Source organism: Callorhinchus milii, unplaced genomic scaffold (assembly GCF_018977255.1).
Source record: "Callorhinchus milii isolate IMCB2004 unplaced genomic scaffold, IMCB_Cmil_1.0 Scaffold7, whole genome shotgun sequence".
NCBI lineage: Eukaryota > Metazoa > Chordata > Chondrichthyes > Chimaeriformes > Callorhinchidae > Callorhinchus > Callorhinchus milii.
In genome coordinates, this window is record NW_024704748.1 from 4,411,717 (window position 1) to 4,433,592 (window position 21,876).

Genomic DNA, 21,876 nt, shown 5'->3' on the forward strand with positions numbered 1-21,876 from the left:
CAAGTTCTTACCCTCATAATCTGTTTATTGGAACTGAAAAGGCATTCTCAGAAAATTGATAGTTTGAATTTATTCTCATAAAAACCTTTTCACCCTGATGTCTATACATCTGACTCGCAAGAATTTCACTTTACAGTATATTCTGTGAAGCGCTTTGAGACGTCTAGAAGACATAATAAGGCGCTGTGTCAAATTTAAGTATTATTATTGTTAAGAATTTAACTCCAGTACGATTTTTTTTCTCTCACTCCACTCTTTCCATCACAATGTGCGATTTACGTTACCATTTTCGCAAAGGAAGAAAAAGTGTAAACCAAAGGGATCAGATTTTCCTGATTATAAAATAGTAGTGTGTTTTTCTGATTGTTGGTTTTGCATTTTAAGTTTCTTAAATTAGAAAACATGGCAATGCTGAGCGAAGGAATTCATTCTAGAGCATTCTGTATAGGTCCCATCACCAGACACCAGGAAGATTGTTAAAAGCCGCTTTCGAAGCCCTCCATGGGCTTGTTATTCCCAGTACAGACCTGTCTGCTCGGCGGACTCTGGCCTGCTCCACATCCCCGCCCTGCCCACCCCACCATTGGCGGTCAGGTCTTCAGCCTTTCTGCCCCCACCCTTTGGAACTCCCTCTTATAGTCCCTTTGCCTCGCCCCGATCTTGTCTCCTTCGACACCAGTCTGAACCATCGCCTTTGGTCACTCTCCTGTCCCCACTCTCTTTGCCCTCCACCCCTCCTGATCCCAACCCCAGCTCGGACGCAAATCCTTGTCTGTCCTGCATCTTGGGACATCCTCCCGATGTGAAGGGGACTGTGTAAATATAATTTGTTGTTGTTGCTACCATGTTATTTCCATAATCTCCTTCCAACTGGCTGCTTTCTGCTCCACATGGATATCCTGGTTACATATACAAACTAGTTTTTTCCTTAAGAGATATTGTAAAATGTTATTGCAGTTGACATGTTTGAATGCAGCCACTAATGCATGAACTTGTTTCCATCCTATATCTAAATGGACAGATCTTTCTTACAATGCAGCAGAAATGATGGACTGACAACGTTGATTCAGCCAATTTCCTTTTGATCCACATTACCCTGAGATTAATTTATCACTCTGCACATGAAATTTTCTTGATATTGTTGGGAATGTTCAAATTACGTTGTGTGTAAATAGGGTCAGTAAAGCTATGACAGCTATGTTTAACAGCTTAAGGTGTTGTCTTTCTGATTATATCATGGAGACCTGTAGCTCAGTGGTTAGAGCGCTCGCCTCACAAGCAAGAGATCTGGGTTTGATTCCCGGCAGGACAAAACCTTGGGCAAGTTTCCTTACTCCACACGCCTGATAATAATCCCTCAAGAAAAAAAACAATAATACATTGGTCACTTAAATCCACGACTGTTTGTGGGACGCTGCTGTGCGCAATTGGCTGCCGCATTTCGCCCACAAATATACAGTTAGTTCACTTTACAGTATATTCTGTAAAGCGCTTTGAGATGTCTAGAAGACATGAAAAGCGCTATATCAATTGCAAGGATTTTTATTATAATTATATCTTTGTTTATCTCCGAGCAACTGGTTCGTTGCAGTTCATTTTTGTCCTTCTGGATTGAACATTTGGAAAATAATAATAATAATAATCCTTGTTTAGCGTCTTAAATCATTGATTTATCACCTTATCACATTTTGAGACATCTCAAAGCGTTTCACAGAATGTACTATAAAGGGAATTGACTGTATATTTTGTGGGCGAAACGCGGCAGACAGTTGCACACAGCAGTGTGCCACAAACTGTCATGGATTTCTTTTTTGAAGGGATTATTATCCCTGGAATAATATGCTACAGGACTCCACGGTACAATTGAATTCAAATATTTTACAGAAAAATGTCACTTTGAAAAATTGTGGAGTCCTGTAGCTCAGTGGTTAGAGCACTCGCCTCACAAGCGAGAAACCTAAGTTTGATTCTCGGCAGGGCAAAACCTTGGGAAAGTTTCCTTACTCCACACGCCTGATAATAATCCCTCAAGAAAAAAAAATAATAAATTGGTCACTTCGATCCACGACTGTTTGTGGGACACTGCGGTGTGCAAATGGCTGCCATGTTTCTCCCACAAATATACAGTTTACACTTTACAGTATATTCTGTGAAGCGCTTTGTGACGTCAAGAAGACCTGAAAAGTGCTATATCAAATGCAAGGATTATTATTATTTCCAATGTTTTTTTTATTCAGCTCCAGTTTTGGCTCTTGTGCTTGATAATCCCAAAGCATTTGTTCTACAACCAGTAGTACTTATGGCACAATGATATCAATATCACTGACTTGTACAGGTAGCATTTCTGACTTATAGAGATAGAATTTCTGGCTTGCAAGTCGGAACCCCCGATGACTCAACAATTTACATGCAGAGAAGATTGAATAACGTGTCTTCATGTAGGCAGTGTGCAGCACTGAACAAGGGGGTATTGTAAGCACCAGCAAAATATCCAGTTTGAAATATCAAGCAAGGACTGTAACTTGATAATGTACTGCAGTCCTCTATAGCCCCAAACCCTGTTTGTCCAGTTTGATTAAGCATACAATTAGAAGAGTGGGTTTTGTTAAATTGTGTCAAAGAATATGCCAAAGAAGTGTATTAGACTCAACAGGAACCAGGTCGAAAAATTAGTATTTGACCTATTTAAAAAAGCTAATTGAACCCTGGCTAATATGTTTTCTAGTGCTGCTTCCTGAGTGCATCAGCCATGACCAACTCTGGGAAATGTATCCCATATTCACTGAATACCCCCTCTGATTAGTGAATCCATAACAAGGGATCCTAAGATCAGGATAATGATTGGAAGAATTCAGAAGGCGTTGAGAAATCTTTTACGCAGAGGGTTATTAGAAGGTTGAATGGCTTGACACAAGTGCCCACCTCATATAAGGGTATAACAGCACTTAAGGTAATTCAGTGTCAGTCTGGATCATTTGGTAGCATTTTCGCCTGAGCCAGATGGTTTTGGTTCAAAGTGTCCTGACCGACAATCCCCACAAATAAAATTGATCACTCGCTTCAGGGCTATTTGTGGAACATTTCTGCGTGCAAATTGGCGGCTGCATTTGCCTAAAAAGGGCCAGTCACTCCACCTTTCAGTACACCTGTGAAGCGCTTTGCAGTTCTTAACAGGAGCCCTTAACAAGAAATTTGAGTTCTACAGATAGGATACTCCTTCTGGAAAATAGGTTGCATCGACCACAGTACTGTGTTATATATAGATTTAATAAAAGCTCATGATAAACACAGTAGAACTGGTGTACATAATGATAGGACACTGAGACAGATATATGGGGCAGTGAATAAATTTATAATTGTCTGTGTCAAATCTGGGTTGTTATAAAGCATATTTTAGTGCACTATTCAGTGGCTCACTCATAGAAATACAATAAGAATCCAACACATTTAATTGTTTTTAGAAAGTTAACAATGATCCTGGTATGACATGACTATGGATAGCTAGTAATAGGAAATCCCAGCCCTGCTTTTCCAACAAGAAACATGCAAAGTATAAGAGTGTATTGGCATTTGGTAGCATTTTTACCTTTGAGTCAGAAGATTGTTGGGACTTTGAACTTGCATAGTATCACTAGAAAAGAGAAGAGAGTTTCTCCTGGTGTTCTATACTATGGTCAGGTGCATAACCATAGCATACATCTAATTTATGAGATAAATATCACTCAATCAATGGCTCTCAAGGGCAGCACAGTATTTTTGGGGGGGCTAGAATGGTAAACCATATAATGACCTTGTTTCTATCTGAGAAATTTGGAATTTGTGCCTGAGTGGTATAGTCAAACCTCAATTCAACATTCTCGCATTATCGTGGGTAGTTTGGCTTAGTTGGTTGCACACTCACTGGATTAAACATTTGCTGGTTTCAATCCCCATGTTAGGACTTGAAACTCATAGTCACATATTAATGAACAAATCTGTTCACAAATCTATTCATCTGTTTGTGTTGCACATTAAGATAAATAGGGAGGATACAATTAATAATCCTTGCATTTGATATAGCACTTTTCACGTCGGTTTGACGTCCCAAAGCGCTTCACAGAACACACTGTAAAGTGAATTGACTGTATATTATTCCATGTTGTACCATGAAAGCATTTCTTAAAATAACTGGAGTGTGGGAAGACTTGAGAAGGTACTGTGTGGATATGGAAACAATATAGGAATAGGAAACAGACTGCACATGACCCTTGAAATCTTGGCAGAAGTGAATGGTGTTCCAGGACGTGACATCATGTCAGTTTAAAACAAAAACATGTTTCAGAGTTAACAACTTTGAAAGTCCTTCACCTTTTAACCAATTATTTATTTATCAAGAATATTTACCCAACATATGTCCTTGGTTTAAGTGGCATGTTTATATGCCTTGGCTGCAGCTGCACATCTGGAAAAAAATACGATAGGTCTATAAATTGTGAATAGAAACAAAAAGGGGCACAACTTTGATATGTATGTAGTTTCTGTGATAGCTATGATTGTAAAAGTTATCTTCCTACCCCCGTTCCAATTGAGAGAGTTCTTGAAGCAGGCACTTTGGGCACTTGCCAATGTAATTGTAACTTAAAAATTAAAATTGATCATTTACATTTCTGTTATTCCTGTTACACCGGCCTGCTTCAGGTCCCCCTCACTTCCTGCTCCACCATTGGCGGTCGGGCATTCATCATCTTTGCCCCCACACTCTGAAACTCTATCCCACAATCCTTCCACCTAAACCCCTCTCTTGCCTCCTTCAAGTCCCGTCTGAAAACCTTCTTCTTCGATCGTGCCTTCGACTCTACCGACTCTACTCCTGTCTAAAAGTTATTTGGGTGATGTACAGAAAAGCAGAAGTAATAAAAAACATTGAATCTCCAAAACTCCAAATATACCATTCTACTTTCTCTTCCTCCTCTCCACATCATCATTCTGTTCAAATCAAGATGTTATTCTTTTAAAAGGACTGCATGACCTTCAATCTTCCTTTATTCCCACGATGAATCTGCAGTTTCTAAATGAAAATCAAAGCGTTGCTTTTCGATTTGCTTTGTCCTCTATCTAGTACAACATTTCTTGGCCTTTCTTCAGTTTAAAAAAAAGTCATTGGTTGAATGAAAGTGAAAACAATTCTGACACTCAAAGGGATTGCTAATGAGATTACCAGATGGATGTGCAGAACAAAGGGAGTTATTGTATTATTACTGTTTCCTGAGTTCTGATTGCCGGACGAGTAATTAATGCCCACTAATCACACATGCACTTCATTTTCAGTTGCAACTAGTCTTCCCAGATGGGAGTTCAAGTGACACAACAGTGGAAGTGTACCTTCAGCAAACGAGGAGACACTCTAGTGCTGTAAGTCAACACATTGTTCAGTTCATTGTCCTTCATTTTGAGTTGGCCTTTTGGCTAAGATGAAGTGTAGTGTGTGTGTAATGAAATTGGTGGGTGTTGGAATTGGAATCAAGCTCATGAAAACGATTTCAATCAAGGTTCAAATGGATTATTGGACAGAGTAGATGCAAAGCCAAAGCTGACACATGAGTATCTGATCTAATCAAAATTTTTATCAGTGTTTTGTTTAATCCTCTTGGGCTTGGCTCCAGGGTGATGTGCTTGGCAACAGAATGTTGGAATTGAGTCAACCCTCCGCAGCAGTCGGCAATCTTGGTAATCCTGAGCCAGGCAACTCCGCAGTACTTCAAGGCACTGCTGATGACAGACCAGCCAATCTAGTTTATCGGCAGAACTTGGAGCGATAGACTAATCAATGGGAGCAGGGATTCTTCCCACCCAGCCCTGCTAACCCTGCAAGCCAAAGCTCTAACCAGTAGAGTGGTCCTAGCTGTACAAGCAGCCAGGCAGTGCTCTCAATGGTAAGCTGTCTGGATTTAGCTGGTAAAACTCCTGCAGTTATCCAACACACAAACCTTAGCTCTCGCCAACATGCTCGTTATACTTTCCAGAATTGCACAGCCCATTTTAGACACAGGGAAATTTCCACGTGTAGTTGATGTACACATGTACTCTGCCTGGTTTGGATACTCTTAAGCACAATGATGGGTTTCCTACTTTGTTGTTCTACGGCCTTCCTAACTTGTCGTAAATCTCTGTAAGGTATTTGCTTTCTCTTCATCTGAAACACTTGATTCAGTATTTGTTTGAATTAATCAATGTGATTTTGCAGCAATTCATTATGAGCAAGATGTTAATGTTGCATTTACAAAGCTTGCACATAATGAAACCGGTTTTCTTTGCTTCCCAGAGTGAGGATCTAAAATGGCATATTCACACCTACCCCAGAAAAGAAGATGACCAGACCTGCAGCAACGTAGGAGGACATTATAATCCTTACAAAATCGACACAAAGGTACGTTCAGGTTCACTTTTACCCTTTAAGTGTAGACTACAACAAACAGAATGCTGCTATTGAATGGCACACCTCTTGGATACCAGACTTATTTTCTGTTGCCATTGAATAAGTTGTTGCTGTAGCTACAAATTCAGTTTATCTTATTGTGTTTCTTTAGTGAAACTGTTACACCTATACTGACTATGGTATCTAGAAATCTTGCCTGATTAACCACAGCAATTTTTTTTGTATACCAAAAATGTTACAGTCAGAACAGCTGCTTATGATAATATTTTTTGCATTTGATGTAGTGCCTTTTCTGGAGGACATCCCAAAGTGCTTCACAGGATTCACTGTAAAGTGCAGTTTTTGTGTATTTTTTGTAGGCAAACTCAGCAGCCAATTTCCACACAACAATGTCCCACAAACGGTCATGAAGTGAATGACCAATTTTATTGGAGGGATTATTGGCCAGGACATCAGGAGAAACGCTCTTCTATTTTTGAATAGTGCCATAGAATCTTTAACATCCAGCTGAACAGACAAATGGGACCTCATTCTCTTGTCTCACCTGGAGCTCCAATGCCTGACACACAACCTTTTGACTCAGAGCTGCGAGTGTGACCAATCGAGCCAAGCTGACACACACCTTGCTATAACATGGGTTGGCAGTTTCTGGATCCCAAACATTAGGCTGATCTGTAGACTCTCTTGTTTGACAACCTGGTAGGTAATTCAGAAATCGAATACTCACGAGACATTTTATTTGCAACACTTATTCATTTTTTTGGGGGGGAACTGAAAACATGTAAAGTCATTATTCCGAGTATTCTTTTTGTAATGAAACTGATTTGAGTTACCTCCACATTGTGATAAATCTGAAATGTTATTTTCATTGCCATTGGCATTGGTTTCAGCAATTCTATTTTTATGGTGAAATGGAAGGAAACTAAATTTAGGGAGTGGCTTCCACATCTGTTTTTAACATAAATGTATGTAAGAAAATATATTGTCAATTTTGCAACCATTTGCCAGTTTGGGTTCAGTTATCAATGCTCCAGTGACATCAGTTACAGATTATAATGTGTCCCAAAGCAACTACATTCAATTCAATAGGAGTTCCCATCTGCCAGACCTGGAAAACAATAACATGGGCAACAATGGAATTAAAGCAGGGCCCAAATTGGCTACCTCCAGCATAAATGGTGCCTCCCAAAATGCCTGGAGTGCTTTACCAATGAAATGCATTGAGTACCATATTCATGGACGTCTTGTAGTACAGTGGTTAGAGCACTCGCCTCGCAAGCGGAGCAAAACCTTAGGCAAGTTTCCTTATTCCACGAGCCTCTGTTTACGTAGCAGTAAGTAGGGATCTGTTGTTAATTGATTGGCAGATTGCTTTCCTGGGGGTAATAATCCCTTGAAAAATAAATAAATAATAATAATTTGGTCACTCAATGCATGACTGTTTGTGAGACACTGGCTACCGAGACATTGGTTGCTGCATTTCACCCACAAAATAAACAGTCAATTCACTTTACAGTATATTCTGTGAAGCGCTTTGGGACGTCTAGAAGATGTGAAAAGCACTATATCAAATGCAAGGATTATTATTATTAAAATATACAGTCAATTCACTTTGCAGTATATCTGTGAAGCACTTTGAAATGCCTCAACGATATGATAAGGCACTATATAAAATGCAAGGAATATTATTATTAGCAGCTATGTATCCTATCCTGGAGGGTGGCATGGCATTCAACATTATAATATATGTCAATCATGGTGATCACTCACACAAGGAAACTACTAATATTGTTTTCTGAAATATGACTTTGGCAATGTTATCAAGCCAAACACATGTTGAATCTGATAAGCCTATAATTTTCCTGTTAACGTCGGGGAAATGGTGCTTTGTTCACATATTACATAAAATGTTTATAGACGCATTGTGCAAACCAAAGGAAATTACATATGTTAAACAATACCTGTATTTTAACTTGAATGGAACAAAAGTGACAGCGAGCAGGGGTTGTTGAGTGGAAAGTATCCCAATTACCGATGTTAAGTTGTGTGCCCTTGCCAGCAGTGAAGTGGAAAGTTTGTACAGATTTATCAGATTAATGCAAGTCGACTGTTGTTTCAGGTGCTGCAAAAAGGAAAAATAAACTACTCGTGGAACAATTACAAATATAGTTGAACTTTCTTGATACAATAGATTACAAAAATGTGTTAGGAACTGTGATAACTGTCGCTGTCTAGGTAAACTGGTTAAAGACCAGGATTTACCAAGAGACAAGAGGATCTACAAAGAGACAATTTGCATAGCACGTTCAAAGATTCTAACCACATCTACTGTAAAGCTACTATCAGCCTTCTCCTCTACCCCAAAATCCAACTACCCTGAAAGCCCTGAGCCATGAGGAGGACCACAGCAAGTCCTCTGAGCAGCTCCGCAGGCCCCCATGTTGCCCCTTTTCCAACTTGTTTTCAGCCACTACATCCTGAAACTCAGGAACAATCTTCCTCTAACAACAAAATAACTTGCAATTATATAGCGCCCCTCAAACAGGGTAGCTTCCCAGAGCGCTTGACAGTAGCAGAGCATGACTCCGAGCCGGGGGTAGGGGGAAGTGACCGTGGGCATGGTTGAATAGGAATAATAATAATAATAATCCTTGCATTTGATATAACGTTTTTCACGTCTTAACGTCTCAAAGCGCTTCACAGAATAGACTGTAAAGTGACTTGACTGTATATTTGTGGGCGAAATATATAATATATATATAAAATAAGGAAGGTCTTAAGGCATAATATGAAAATGGGGGGGGAAGGAAGGGGCAAGGCGGAGGGATAAAGGAAAAGTTTTCCAGAGTTTCGGGGTGTAGTGGTTGAAATATGGCTACCAATGGTGGAAAGGAGGGTAAAGGCTCTAACCCTCCACCTTGCCCTTTCATCCCTAGCTATTGGCGGTGGCTGCCCAATTCCAGTCAATTGGCTGATGGCCCTATCAGTTAAGCCAACGGGTCATTTGTCTTAAAGGTGACCCTTTAACTGAGTTTTACACCCCCCCACCCAGGAATATTTCTATATGTTCAAGAACCGTACAATTTGCTATTAAAGATTTATTAAGGAATTGGTTTTCATCAATTGACCATGTTTTTTCACTTGTGGTTTCAGGCCAAATACAATTCCACCTGTTCGTTATCTTATCCTTTGCACTGTGAAGTGGGAGACATGAACTCCAAACAAGGCCCCATCAGTCTTGGGAAGAGATACTTAATGAATGACGTCAATCTGCCACTAAATGGAGATTTTACTGGTCGGTATATAGATTCATAGAATCATAGAATTGTACAGCACAAAAAGAGGCCATTTGGCCCATCGAGTTTGTGTCGGCTCTTTGAATAGAGCAATGTAATGTCAATCCCACTCCCCAGCCCTTTCCCCATAACCCTGCAAATCCGTCCTCCTCAAATACCTGTCCACCGCGTTTTTAAAAGTAGTTATCGAATCGGCCTCGACCGCCCTTTCAGACAATGTGTTCCAGATTCGAACAAGTCGTTGCGTATACACGGTTTAAAAGATGTACACGGTTTAAAAACTGCCAGAATATTACAACATAAGAAATTATTTTGTATTTAGGTGTTAGTCATTCATCCTTGTAACTCAGCACCAATCGTTGAAAGTAAAGCTGTCTTTGATTCATTTTGAGAAGATCTATTGAGAGAAGACTTGATATATTAACATTTTGAGTTACTGAACCCATTAGTTATTAGAAGTCATTGAACCATGGGTTTCGTAAAGGCACTAACATAGCTGGCAATATGCCATCTGACTAGAAAGTTGCAGGTTCAATTCATATTGGAATTGGCCTTAGCTTGGAGCTGTAGGCAGGATGATGATGATGCTCTCATGGATTTCATATTGAGCTGTACTGCCCAACATAAAACTGGTGGAGAGTTCCTGGAGCCTGCTAGCCACCTAGCTGAACAAGTAGCAGGAAGCTTGCCAGATAGTGATTTCAATGACAAGCTGTGTGGTTTTAGCTGGTTAAACTCCAGCAGTACCACAAGCCACACTTTGGAGTCCTCAGGTCTTGGCTCTTGCCAACCTATGCCTGATACACTCCAGATTTAGTCAAACAGGATACGTCACTCCAAAGAGAGAGAGTTTCCATTCCAAAGCCATGGAAATTTCCATGTGCAGCTGGCATAAATATGTGGAGCTTTGTCTGGCTTGGATACTCTTAAGCATGGTGACGGCTTTCCGCATAAGTCAGACACTCAGCTGACCAAAAAATACTGAATAGAGTGTACATGTTTATCTTGGATAGAATTCATTTATGTATTTGCATTTCATTCGTCATTGTGAAGTAGTGCTAAGATGTGCATCCTATATGAAAGGAATTATTGCTGTTTAATGGATACCGTTCTAATTGTTTTATTCAATTCTAGTTGTGGGCCGATCAGTGGTGGTCCACAGTAATGGACCTAAAGGAAAGTTGATGAATTGTGGTACCGTTGTTGCCGACTCTCCAGTGAAATCACTTATTTTTCCCACCGTGAAACATTTCAGCAGGTAGGCACTGGAAAGTGGAAGTAGGCTTGCGATCAAAACATTCAAAATATCTCAAGAGAAACTTGAGTGGATTATTATGTTTGGATATCTGATTACCACCCCACCTCCCATTGTGTAAATGTCCTGAAATCACTCCTGGCATTCTGTGATTTTAATACTTCCTCCAAACTTCTTGTAATAATAGAAATAACTTGCGTACGTTTGGGGATGCAACCAATGAAAGTTATAGAGGTTTAAAGTTTCGCTTTGACAAAAGATAAAATGGTTTGAAATACGGTAATTCTATCCTTAAAAGTCTTTTTTTCTTACATTGAGAATGGCCCATAGTACTGGATTGAAACAAGGTTGAAAAGAGTCATTCAGATGCATATTAGGTACATTTTCTTTATATGGTTCCAACTATCTTGTTTAAGATAATCTTTAAACAGAGTTGTATTTAAATGTTAGTGCTTTTTGTTTCAACTTCATCCCTTTCTTCTTCAGTGTTTAATGGGACTAGATGCTGCTTTAAGTCCAAGCCTTTCACCCCCAGCTCTGTCTTGAACATCTAAATACAATAGATGCTCGGACAGTGGTCACTTGCTGTTTAAATTTTTCTCGAAAGATAACATTAAATCTATCTTTAATAAAGAGATTTCCCAGGCTTTTCCCTAGGCTTTTCTAAATCATTCTTTGTGACAGGAAAATAAAGAGAAATATAGCAGAACAAAAAAAACTTCACTGGTTAAAAATAATTAGGAATTGAATTATAATAAAAAAACTTGCATTTGATACAACACCTTATCACGTTGTCGAGCTATCTCAAAGCGCTTCACAAAATATCCTGTAATGTGAATTTACTGTATATTTTGTAGTATGTAGTAGCCAATTGCGCACAGCAATTTTTACAATTAGGTAGCCCTTAGGTCCCCAAAACAGAAGTAATGCATAGTAACAATTTTAGGCAGCAGTTGACAATAGATCAATCTGCTATATGAATCTAGTAATATGATGTATTTCCATTATTTTAAAGAGCTGAAATTATGCCACTTAAGATTATACAAGAATGAAATGAAACAGTGTACAAAAAAGAGAAAGTGCACTTAAGTTCTTTTTTCATGGAACAATGTTTTTATTTTTAAAATGTTGCAGTTGACTCTTGTTGGTTTTGCCCAATAATATATCATTTCTAGGAGCTCCAATTAACATCTTGATGTGAACCAGTGGGAGTTTTAGTTTGTGCTAATGCAGTGGAGTGATCTTTCCACTTTGGGTATATTTGTTTACATGGTGGTAACCCAGTGGAAAGATTATTCCAACTGGCTGCACTGTGCATTTGGTACAATGTAAAACTGCTACTGGCTCACAAAGATAAATTAATTGGAGCTCAGTGACCAGGCAGATGACTCGGGATTGATTCCCAGAGCACTAGAGCAGCCTAGCGAACGTCCTAGGTTCCCCTCTACTGGGTCCAGCCAACTCCGTGTCCCCCGAATCCTCCGCTACACCATTGGCGGCCGTGCCTTCAGCCACTACGCCTCGAATCGTTGGAACTCCCTCCCTCAACCGCTTCACCTCACCTCCTTCCCCATCTTCAGGTCGCTCCTGAAGACCTTCCTCTTCGACCGCGCCTACGGTCACCTTCTGCCTCCCCCTGGCTCGGCCTCGGGGCTCTGCCATTGTTAAGCAGCCTGAGATGCTGCCTGGCGTGGAGGGCAATATATAAATGCAAGTTGTTGTTGTTATGGGGTTTAAAACACACGCATGAAAACGGCATTTTAAATGATGCCTTACTTTACGCCTTGAAATGGCGACTTGAAAGGCGCTATACAAATGTAATCTTGTTGTTGTTATGCCGGAAAGATCAATCCCAGAATTTACGTACCATATACTCAAGGACAGTATTGCCTTAGTTTAAAAATAGCTATGGTTTTAATCTTTGTAGTGACAGGAATCTGGTCTGCTCCATGTACCCTGCTCTCCCGCCCCATGATTGGCGGTCAGGCCTTCAGCCTTTCTGCCCCATCCTATTGGAACTCCATCCCACAGTCCCTTTGCCTCACCCCCTCCCTAACCTCCTTCAAGGCCCATCTCTAAACCCAACTCTTCGGCAATGGGTTCGGTCACCCTCCTTCCCCCACCCTCCCTGCCCTCCATCGCCCAATCCCCAGTTTTGCAAATCCTTGACTGTGGATTGATTCTCAAGGCGCTATACAAATATAATTTGTTATTAAAGAAAACAATCACTCTGTTGTTTCCTGTTTTCAGTTAAGCATTGCAAGCATTGAAGCTGTGAAGTACAGGAGAGATGTTTTCATTTTGCAAAATAGGGAAACGTGGTTGGGAAATTCAATTGAAAAAACATTGCACAACACAATGTCCTGAAACTGCTGAATTCAGTGTGTACAACATTTACTGATCATATTAATATTTTAACTGTGGAAATAAATTATTCTCAGAACAGCTTGACCTCAGCATGAAAATGTGCTGTATCAAATGCAAGGATTATATTATTATTATTAATCTATTATTAATCTAACAGCCTAAACTGAAAATAAGAGACTAATATCAGGACTGTGTTCTGTTTGTAGATATGATTTCCGTCATACCATTGCTGACTTCCTGGGGATTCAAGTCTGGAGGGTAACCATTTTACCAGAAGGAAAAGGTGTGTTGGTGACAAAGGGCTGCCAGAAAGTCCGCTTTTACACCGTGGGTGAGTTTTCTGAAGTAGTCTGCGAGATTTGTCAAGCAAAAGAAAAGTTAGCACTGTTTTCCCAGTCTCACTGAATGTCTTCTTTGGCTTAATTTGTAAATAATGTGCTTAACTTGTACTTAAACACTATAATTTCTGTTTTTGAAAAGAAAGGTGTGAAATTTAGTGGGGTGGAATACATGCGGCAATTTTTACCAGAATTCCTTAATTAAGGAATCCCAGGAGACTTCTTTCAGTGACTAGAAAAATACCACATACCTCAGGCTGACTGACAGTGACATTACCGAAAGTAACTGCTTCTTTGTTAAGTAATCCTGTTAGAAATTGCTGGGACAGAATTCATTGTCTTCAGAGTTAACAGGTCTGTAGTGGACAGAGCTGCAGCTAACAGAGTTTGATGGTCTAAATTGACCCCAGAGTTAGAGCTGCTCTAAATTGACTCCAAGTGTTGTGTTCCCTAACCCTGGGGCAATTTAGACCATTTACCTTCGGTGCTTGTGTGTGGCAGCCGGGTGAGGAGAGGTGATGCCCTCTACAGTCGCATGGTCCGTCGATACCCAATGCCAAGGTTTGCCATGAACAATGTACAGTTGGGTGAGTTACCGGAGAACAACTAGCACCATTTGAACCATACTCCAGCATGAGAAGGCATTGGGATTAGGAGTAGAGATGTACCAAAGAGGAAAAAATGAGGGGAAAAACGTTGGAGAAAATTGCAATGAAGCAGACTTACTGCATTGTTTTGTGGTGAGGATATGGTTGATGGTGGTCAGAAATCTCACTGAAAGCAGGAGGATGGAGAGCTTCACTGAGATCACAAACCAATGGCTGCCACTATACTGCATGCACACACACACACACACACACCTTTTGAGTTATAGTGTCTCTGGCCGTACTTGGTTTGCGCAACTGCTTATGCTTTGTGTCATGAGACAACACAAGCTGCCATTTCCCTAATGGTCATGACCTTATAAGAGACCAGCCCAGACATGTTGTCTCAGAACCGTGTCGATGACTAAATACAAATTGTACTCTTGTGCCTGGACCTGAGTCCGCAGTCCTGTCATTCAACCAATATACATATTGCAAAACCGTAGGTTTTGCCTCTCGAAGTATGGTAATGGTGTAATTAGAGATTCAATTTCATCTTGCTGAAATCTCTTAAACTCTGCAACTCCCTGCTTCCTTGCTCCTCGCCCCCTTTTTAATCTAGCTTTAACCCCACCTGAAGACCTACCTCTTTGACCGCGCCTTTGGCCACCTCCCCCTCCCTCTTCTCCCTTGCTTGGCATCCAAACCGGTCACTATTCAGTATTTTGAGATGTTATCCAGTGCCAAGGACACTATATAAATACACCATTTGCTTGCCGTTGCTATGAGATCATGCCAGTATAAATATTCAGGATTTTTTTTCTACGGCTACCTGCTTTCTCCCCACTCCACTACCCACTGCCTCTGCTTGGCTGGTTCTGGCCTCCTGCTCGCCCATCATCCCCTCTGTTCCACCATCAGCGACCATGATTCCAGCCACTTCAACCCGAAGCTTTGGAACTCTCTCTCTCTCTCTCTCCTCTCTCTCTCTCTCAAGACCTCCGTCTTGCCCCCTCCTTTCTCTCTTTTAGATCACAACTGAAAATCTTCCCGTCCTCTCTTCCCCGGGCTCGGTGTCAGACTCTGCCACTGTTAATCCCTCCATGATGCTGCCCCACGTGAAAGGCGCTGCATAAATGCAAGTTATTATTGTTGTTCAGGAGTGAGGATGAGGGGAGAGGGCAATTTCTGCAACTCTTGATTAATCAGCAGGATCGACAGAAGAGAAATAAAGTCTAACATCCTTTGTACTGAACATGTTCTGGAAACGCACTGCATTTGTGAAAGGCAGACGCCCTCCTCCATCCTGAGTCTCTCGCATGATTCCTGCTTTCTGAAGCTAGATGACCTTGCCATGTCATTTGTTCACAGCTTCTTCCCCTTGCTCACCTAATTAACTGAGACAGATTATTCCAAAAACCGTCAATAACACTTCATAACGAATCTACACCAAGCCACTTAAGAGCTCATTTGGGAGTCAACGTGAAGAAAGATTTTCCGAATTGGTAAGAAGGGACATCACACACATCACACAAACACATGCCTTTTTAACAACACTCTCCATTTAGTTTAACCTTGAGCTAGTTTCGCTTTGGAGTCTGATCCACACTGTAGTCTGTGCTCTCTGAACCTGATTCCCTTAACTTGTGGCTGAAAGCCGTGCATGCTCTTTCACGCAGGGGCATTCATTCTCTGTAAGAGTTTCAGTTGTAGTTTTCTGAGGTTAGATTGTGTTGGTGGGTGCAGGTGCACTCTATCATGCAAATGCTAGCATTCAGGGAGGCACAGAAGTACAGAGCGCTTGGCAGTGACAGGAAACATAGGTTTTACATAACATGCACAGCCCCTTATAATACCTCCCCACTGTAGAGTTGCTAAAGATAACTCCACACTGCTCATATTTTACACTCCACACTGTGAACCTGTTTATACTGCGTTATTGTGGCTATGTTGGGTGGAGCCTGAATGTAATCAGTCAACTTTTCAGTCTGTGGTTTTAGTGGAGAAATGTCCATCCTCCCATTATCTTTAAGAGGACACTATTTTTATCCTAAAACTTGGTGAAATATGAAATTCAATGTGCAGACAGAGAGGAATCTGACTCAACCTGTGAACCTGCTAACTCTTTATGATTGTTGCGTCAATGGAATGTTTTATTGCAGTAATCAGGGTGATGTCTTGATGACAGAACATAGATTTACTTGGTAATGAGGGCCCATTGCCCAGAAGAGTTGAGGGGACGTTTGAAAGGCATTTTGTTCATGCAATTCCTTTCTAAATATGGTTATTCTCTCAGATGCAGCAAAAGATTGCACGCTCAAATAACCTGCATTTTGTTCATGAAGGAGGTTATTTGAGCATGCAATCTTTTCTGCATCTGAGAGAATAATCAAATCTAGAAAGGATATTGTTAAATATTTGAAGGGGGAATTTTGTTAATACGGGAGTATAAAGATAGTCATGGAAATGAACAGGGAGTTGAGATTAGTGTAGTATGGGGACAAAGGGAGGCGCCTAAGAGCGTTGGTAACTAAAGAAAAAAAAGTAATACAAGTATTAAAAATCTAGTTAAAAATTAAAATCTAATAACCAATGTTCTTAATATAATTATTTTCTGGACCACAGCCTGGTTATATTGTGGTGACAATGCTTCTCTTACCAGCTACGTCCGTTACCTGTTTCCTGCCTATAAACCCTTGAGCTTTTTTTTTTTGCAAGTTAGGAGACGTTCTTTAATTTCCACAGGGAACAAACTATTTCTTTATCATCTCTGTAACCAGAGAACGGCCACTTAATGGCAGTGGTTGCAGAAGGAACCTTTCCTTTTCATTCCTCTTTCAGGAACTCACTGTATGCCACGCTCAGTAAGTCCTGTTTAGAATGAAGTGGATTGCAGAAATAATAAGCAAAAGGGACAGTACGAGGCTGTGCTGTACAGCTCTCACAAGAGGGAATCTCTGATTAATAGAAGCCTTTGTTAAAGCCATCAAATCTTGCAAAAGATTCCCCTCACTCAGTGCCATGAATGAACACTATCCTTTTGCAGACCTCTTCTGGTCTGTCAAAGGAGAGATAGAGACAAGGTCAGGGATCAACTGGGTAAAAGTAACTCTGATTGCACAAATTTTGTCTTGCTGTTCGCGGACAAGATTTGAAGCGATGATGTTACAAGCTTTGCCGATGTCCTGTGTTGACAGGACTCAGAATCAAAGATCTTTAAAACCTCAGTTAAGCACATCTAAGTTGGCTCAGTTCCCAGAAAGGTCTTCAGACTCTGAACTCAGATGAGGTAGGAGTGGAGTGGAAGAGGGAGATATAGTTATAATAATAATAATAATAATAATCCTTGCATTTGATATAGCACTTCAATGCCCCTGATTTGTAAGGAAGATCTAATATTTCAAAATAATTATGCTTATTAATAATCCTTATAGCTATAACATCTGCATGTTTAATGTATATTTGAATTGATTTATAATAATAATAATTCTTGCATTTTGATATAGTACTTTTCACATCGTCTACACGTCTCAAAGTGCATCACAGAATATGCCATAAAGTGAATTAACTGTATATTTGTGGGCGATTTTGTTTTTGTTTTTTGGAGGGATTATTATTAGGCGTGTGGAGTAAGGAAACTTGTCCAAGGTTTCGCCCTGCCTGGAATTGAACCCAGGTTTCTCGTTTGCAAGGCGAGTGCTCTAACCACTGAGCTACAGGGTTCCTAATGTTAAATCAGTGCTATGCATTATTGAACTCTTGAATTTATTCTTAGCCCATCCTCCATGATATATATATATATATAAGAAAGTGTTTACAGCAGTATGCTGTTGTAAACACTTTATCTCATTTATATATATTTATACATCTGCAAGCAGATCTCAGACAGATGCAAGGCCAATAGCGTCGTAATAATGGGGAACTTTAATTATCCCCAAATAGACTGGCAAAACAGCAGCGCAAAGGGCAAAGAGGGGGACATATTCCAAAAATGTATGCAGGACAACTTGCTTGATCAGTATGTTTCCAGCCCAACAAGGAATGAAGCAGAGCTAGATCTAGTTCAGGTAAATGAAGTAGGGCAAGTGGAGCAGGTTTCAGTGGGAGAGCATCTGGGTAATCGTGATCATAACATCATTAGATTCAAAGTGCATATGGAAAGAGACAAGGAACCATCTAAGGTAAAGATATTCAAATTGAAGAGGGCAAATTTCAGTGAGTTAAAAAGGGACCGAGCCAAGGTGGACTGGAAAGAAAGATTGGCAGGTAAAACAACTAAAGAGCAGTGGGAAGTCTTCAACGATGAGATAGCTCAGGGACAAAATAAATCCATTCCCACAAAAAGGAAAAGTAGGGCTTCCAAACCTCCCTGGATGACAAAGGTAATTGTATCTAAAATGAAGCAGAAAAAGGAGGCGTATGACAAATGTCAAACCCAAGATACGGAAGACAACCAAATCGAATAAAGGAAGTGCAGAAGAGGTTTGAAAAAGGAAATAAGAGGGGCAAAAAGATTGTACGAAAAAAGGTTAGCGGATAACATTAAAGGGAATTCTAAAATATTTTACAAACATGTCAAGAAAAAAGGCTAGTCAAAGGTAGGGTGGGGCCAATTAAGGACCAAGGGGGAAATCTTATTGTGGAGGCAGAGGGCATGGCTGATGTGCTGAATGAGTACTTTGCATCTGTCTTCACAAAAGAAGTGGATGCACCAAATGCCGCAGTGTTGGAGGAGAGGGTAGAGGGAATGGATAGGATAAGTATGAACAGAGAGGAAGTACTGAAAAGGTTGACTGTGCTGAAGGTAGATAAGTCGCCCGGTCCGGACGGGATGCAACCAAGGTTACTATGGGAGGTATGGGTACAAATAGCGGAGGCTTTGGCTACAATTTTTGAATCTTTGTTGGACACAGGAGTGGTGCCCGAGGACTGGAGAGTGGCCAATGTGACTCCCCTGTACAAAAAGGGACAGAAGGACAAACCTGGGAACTACAGGCCAGTCAGCCTAACATCAGTAGTGGGGAAACTCCTGGAGACTATAATCCGGGACAGAATAAATCTTCACTTAGAAGAATATGGTTTAATTAGGGACAGCCAACATGGATTTGTTAAAGGCAAATCTTGTCTAACAAATCTAATAGAATTTTTCGATGAGGTAACGGAGAGGGTGGATAAAGGTAGTGCAGTTGATGTAGTTTATATGGATTTTCAAAAGGCATTTGACAAAGTGCCACATGAAAGACGTGTAAGAAAGATGGTATAAAAAGGAGAGTGGCAGCATGGATCCAGAACTGGTTGGAAGACAGAAAGCAGAGAGTTGTGGTGAACGGCTGCTTTTCTGACTGGAGAGAAGTGTACCGTGGCGTCCCCCAGGGCTCGGTATTAGGACCACTGCTCTTCTTAATGTACATAAATGATCTGGACTTGGGTATAGCAAGTACATTTCCAAGTTTGCGGACGACACAATGTCAGATAGGGTGGTAAACAGTAATAATATTATTATTACCTCCAGACAAGCAATTCACCAATTGACTAACAACCAGATTCCTACTTACTACTAGGTAAACAGAGACATGTAGAGTAAGGAAACGTGCCCAACATTTTGCTCTGCAGGGAATTGAACCCAGGTCTCTTGCTTGTGAGGCGAGTGCTCCAAACTCGTGAGCTACAGGATTCCACTCCCATTCTGCTCTTACCTAGCATCTATACAAATATAGCTGTCTAGGTATCAAATCTAGGTTTGTTCTTGATCTGAGAGCTCAGTGTCACACTGAGAGGCAAGTTTACTTACTGCACCATAAAGAGAGCTCAATGGAAATGTTTACAGCAGTAAGTTGAAAGAGTCAATGTTTTTTGCAATCAGAGTTGCCCACAATTCCATCAGTTCTATTTCAGAAACAAACTATTCAAAGTCAAACATAAGAAAATGCCCAGTCTTCTAAATGGCTTCCTGTTTAAACATTAACAGAGTGTTTAGGAAAAGTTCTTTGTCAATGTATGATACAGAGATTCTTCCAACTCTTAGGAAATTATGACTTTGGGATCGTCATAACATTGTACACACAGACTTTTGGGCAAATATTCGACTTGGTTTGGATTTATGTAGCATTTACGGGGTCCTGTGTTGACTATACGGTATTCAAAACCAAAGTCCTTTAAAACCTTGGGTAAGTTCATCTGTTGGGTGAATTCGTAGGAAGGTTCCCAGGTTCAGTCACAAACTTTTCAAACTTAGGCAGCATTTATGAATTTTCCAAATTCTGGATGGTCTAAACTGCTACATAAATAGAGTAAATCTAGACCAATATGAATATCTCCCTGTATGTTTGGCAGCCTTATGATCCACAATGACAACATGATTGACAAGCACCAAGGTAAGTTTGATCTACCATGAAATACAACACAAAATTTCCCCAGACTCACGGTAAGACTAGTGGGGAGATTAACAGATCCAACCGTTCTGGGATCTGGAGTCAGTATCACTGTACAGTGAGCACTTTTCATGTTAAGCGAACACTCCACCATGTCTTTAAACTGTGAAACTATTATATCTTAGAAATGTGATAAGTGAAATTCCTTTCCCCTTTCAGGAAATGTTGATCAGCAAAAACTGAATGCAATAGAGAAAAGTAAGGAGTTGGGTAATTACACAACTACAGACGATTGCAGATCAGGTATGTCATGTCATTTTGCAATTGCAGTACTTACAAATATTGTTTTTGTTGCTTTGGGTACAATAATTAATAATAATAATCCTTGCATTTGATATTGCACCTTATCACGTGGTTGATTAGTTAACTACCTGCTGGTGTTCCTAATAACATTACCTATAAAAACCTTTAGGAATCTGTTTAGGAATCCTGCAAATTTTGCGGCATAATAATAATAATCCTTGCATTTGATATAGTGCCTCATCATGTCTTGGAGACGTCTCAAAGCGCTTCACAGAATATACTGTAAAGTGTAGTGGCTGTATATTTTGTAGGCGAGACATGGCAGCCAAATGTGCCCAGCAGTGTCCACAGACAGTTGTGGGATATTCTTTAAAATAATGTTTTTTTTCTTTTCTGTGAGTTTATAATAATAATTATAATCTCTTTCTGGTTTTTAACAGATCCCAGTGGCGCTGCCGGCTCTGGCCATTTCCCAAATGACCAAACACTGATTCTCTTGATATTGGCTGTAATGATGCAGTTTGGTCTGTACTGTGTATTAGAATAGTTGACTTTGCTCTGTGGATGACGCTAGCTATCTGCCTCAGTATTGCTGTCCAACCCAGAATACTGCCTTCCCCCGACCCAAACCCAACTTTAATGCATTTAAATCAACTCAGAGCCTTTGCTGTCTTTGGTCACCTTGCATCGCACACACTAATCCATTTTTTTTAGACCTATACTTTTATTTTCCTATGAACCAACATCTAAGATGTAAAGTGGAACATATTCATAGGGATATCTTTTGGTTAAAAGTAGCAGTGAATCAACTCAAAAAGATGCAATGAAATTATTGCAAGGGAGCTAATCTAATCTCGGTATTTAGCAGGCCGAACTGAGATTACGTTTTTATCTGTTGAAACAAAAATATACTCAGCAGTTTTAGCTGGTTGAACTCCACCAGTCCT

At 40.3% G+C, this 21,876-nt stretch overlaps 1 protein-coding gene across 1 annotated transcript in view; it reads left to right on the forward strand.

Moving 5' to 3' along the window:
- Positions 1-21,876, forward strand: part of cusr (Copper-only SOD repeat protein) — a 46,342-nt gene extending 24,466 nt beyond the window's left edge. The window contains exons 4-10 of the mRNA XM_042337095.1: positions 5,308-5,391; positions 6,302-6,406; positions 9,569-9,710; positions 10,846-10,969; positions 13,540-13,664; positions 20,846-20,929; positions 21,370-21,876. Of these exons, the coding sequence (XP_042193029.1) occupies positions 5,308-5,391; positions 6,302-6,406; positions 9,569-9,710; positions 10,846-10,969; positions 13,540-13,664; positions 20,846-20,929; positions 21,370-21,476 (771 nt within the window). The 3' untranslated portion in view covers positions 21,477-21,876. The remainder of the gene's footprint in view (positions 1-5,307; positions 5,392-6,301; positions 6,407-9,568; positions 9,711-10,845; positions 10,970-13,539; positions 13,665-20,845; positions 20,930-21,369) is intronic.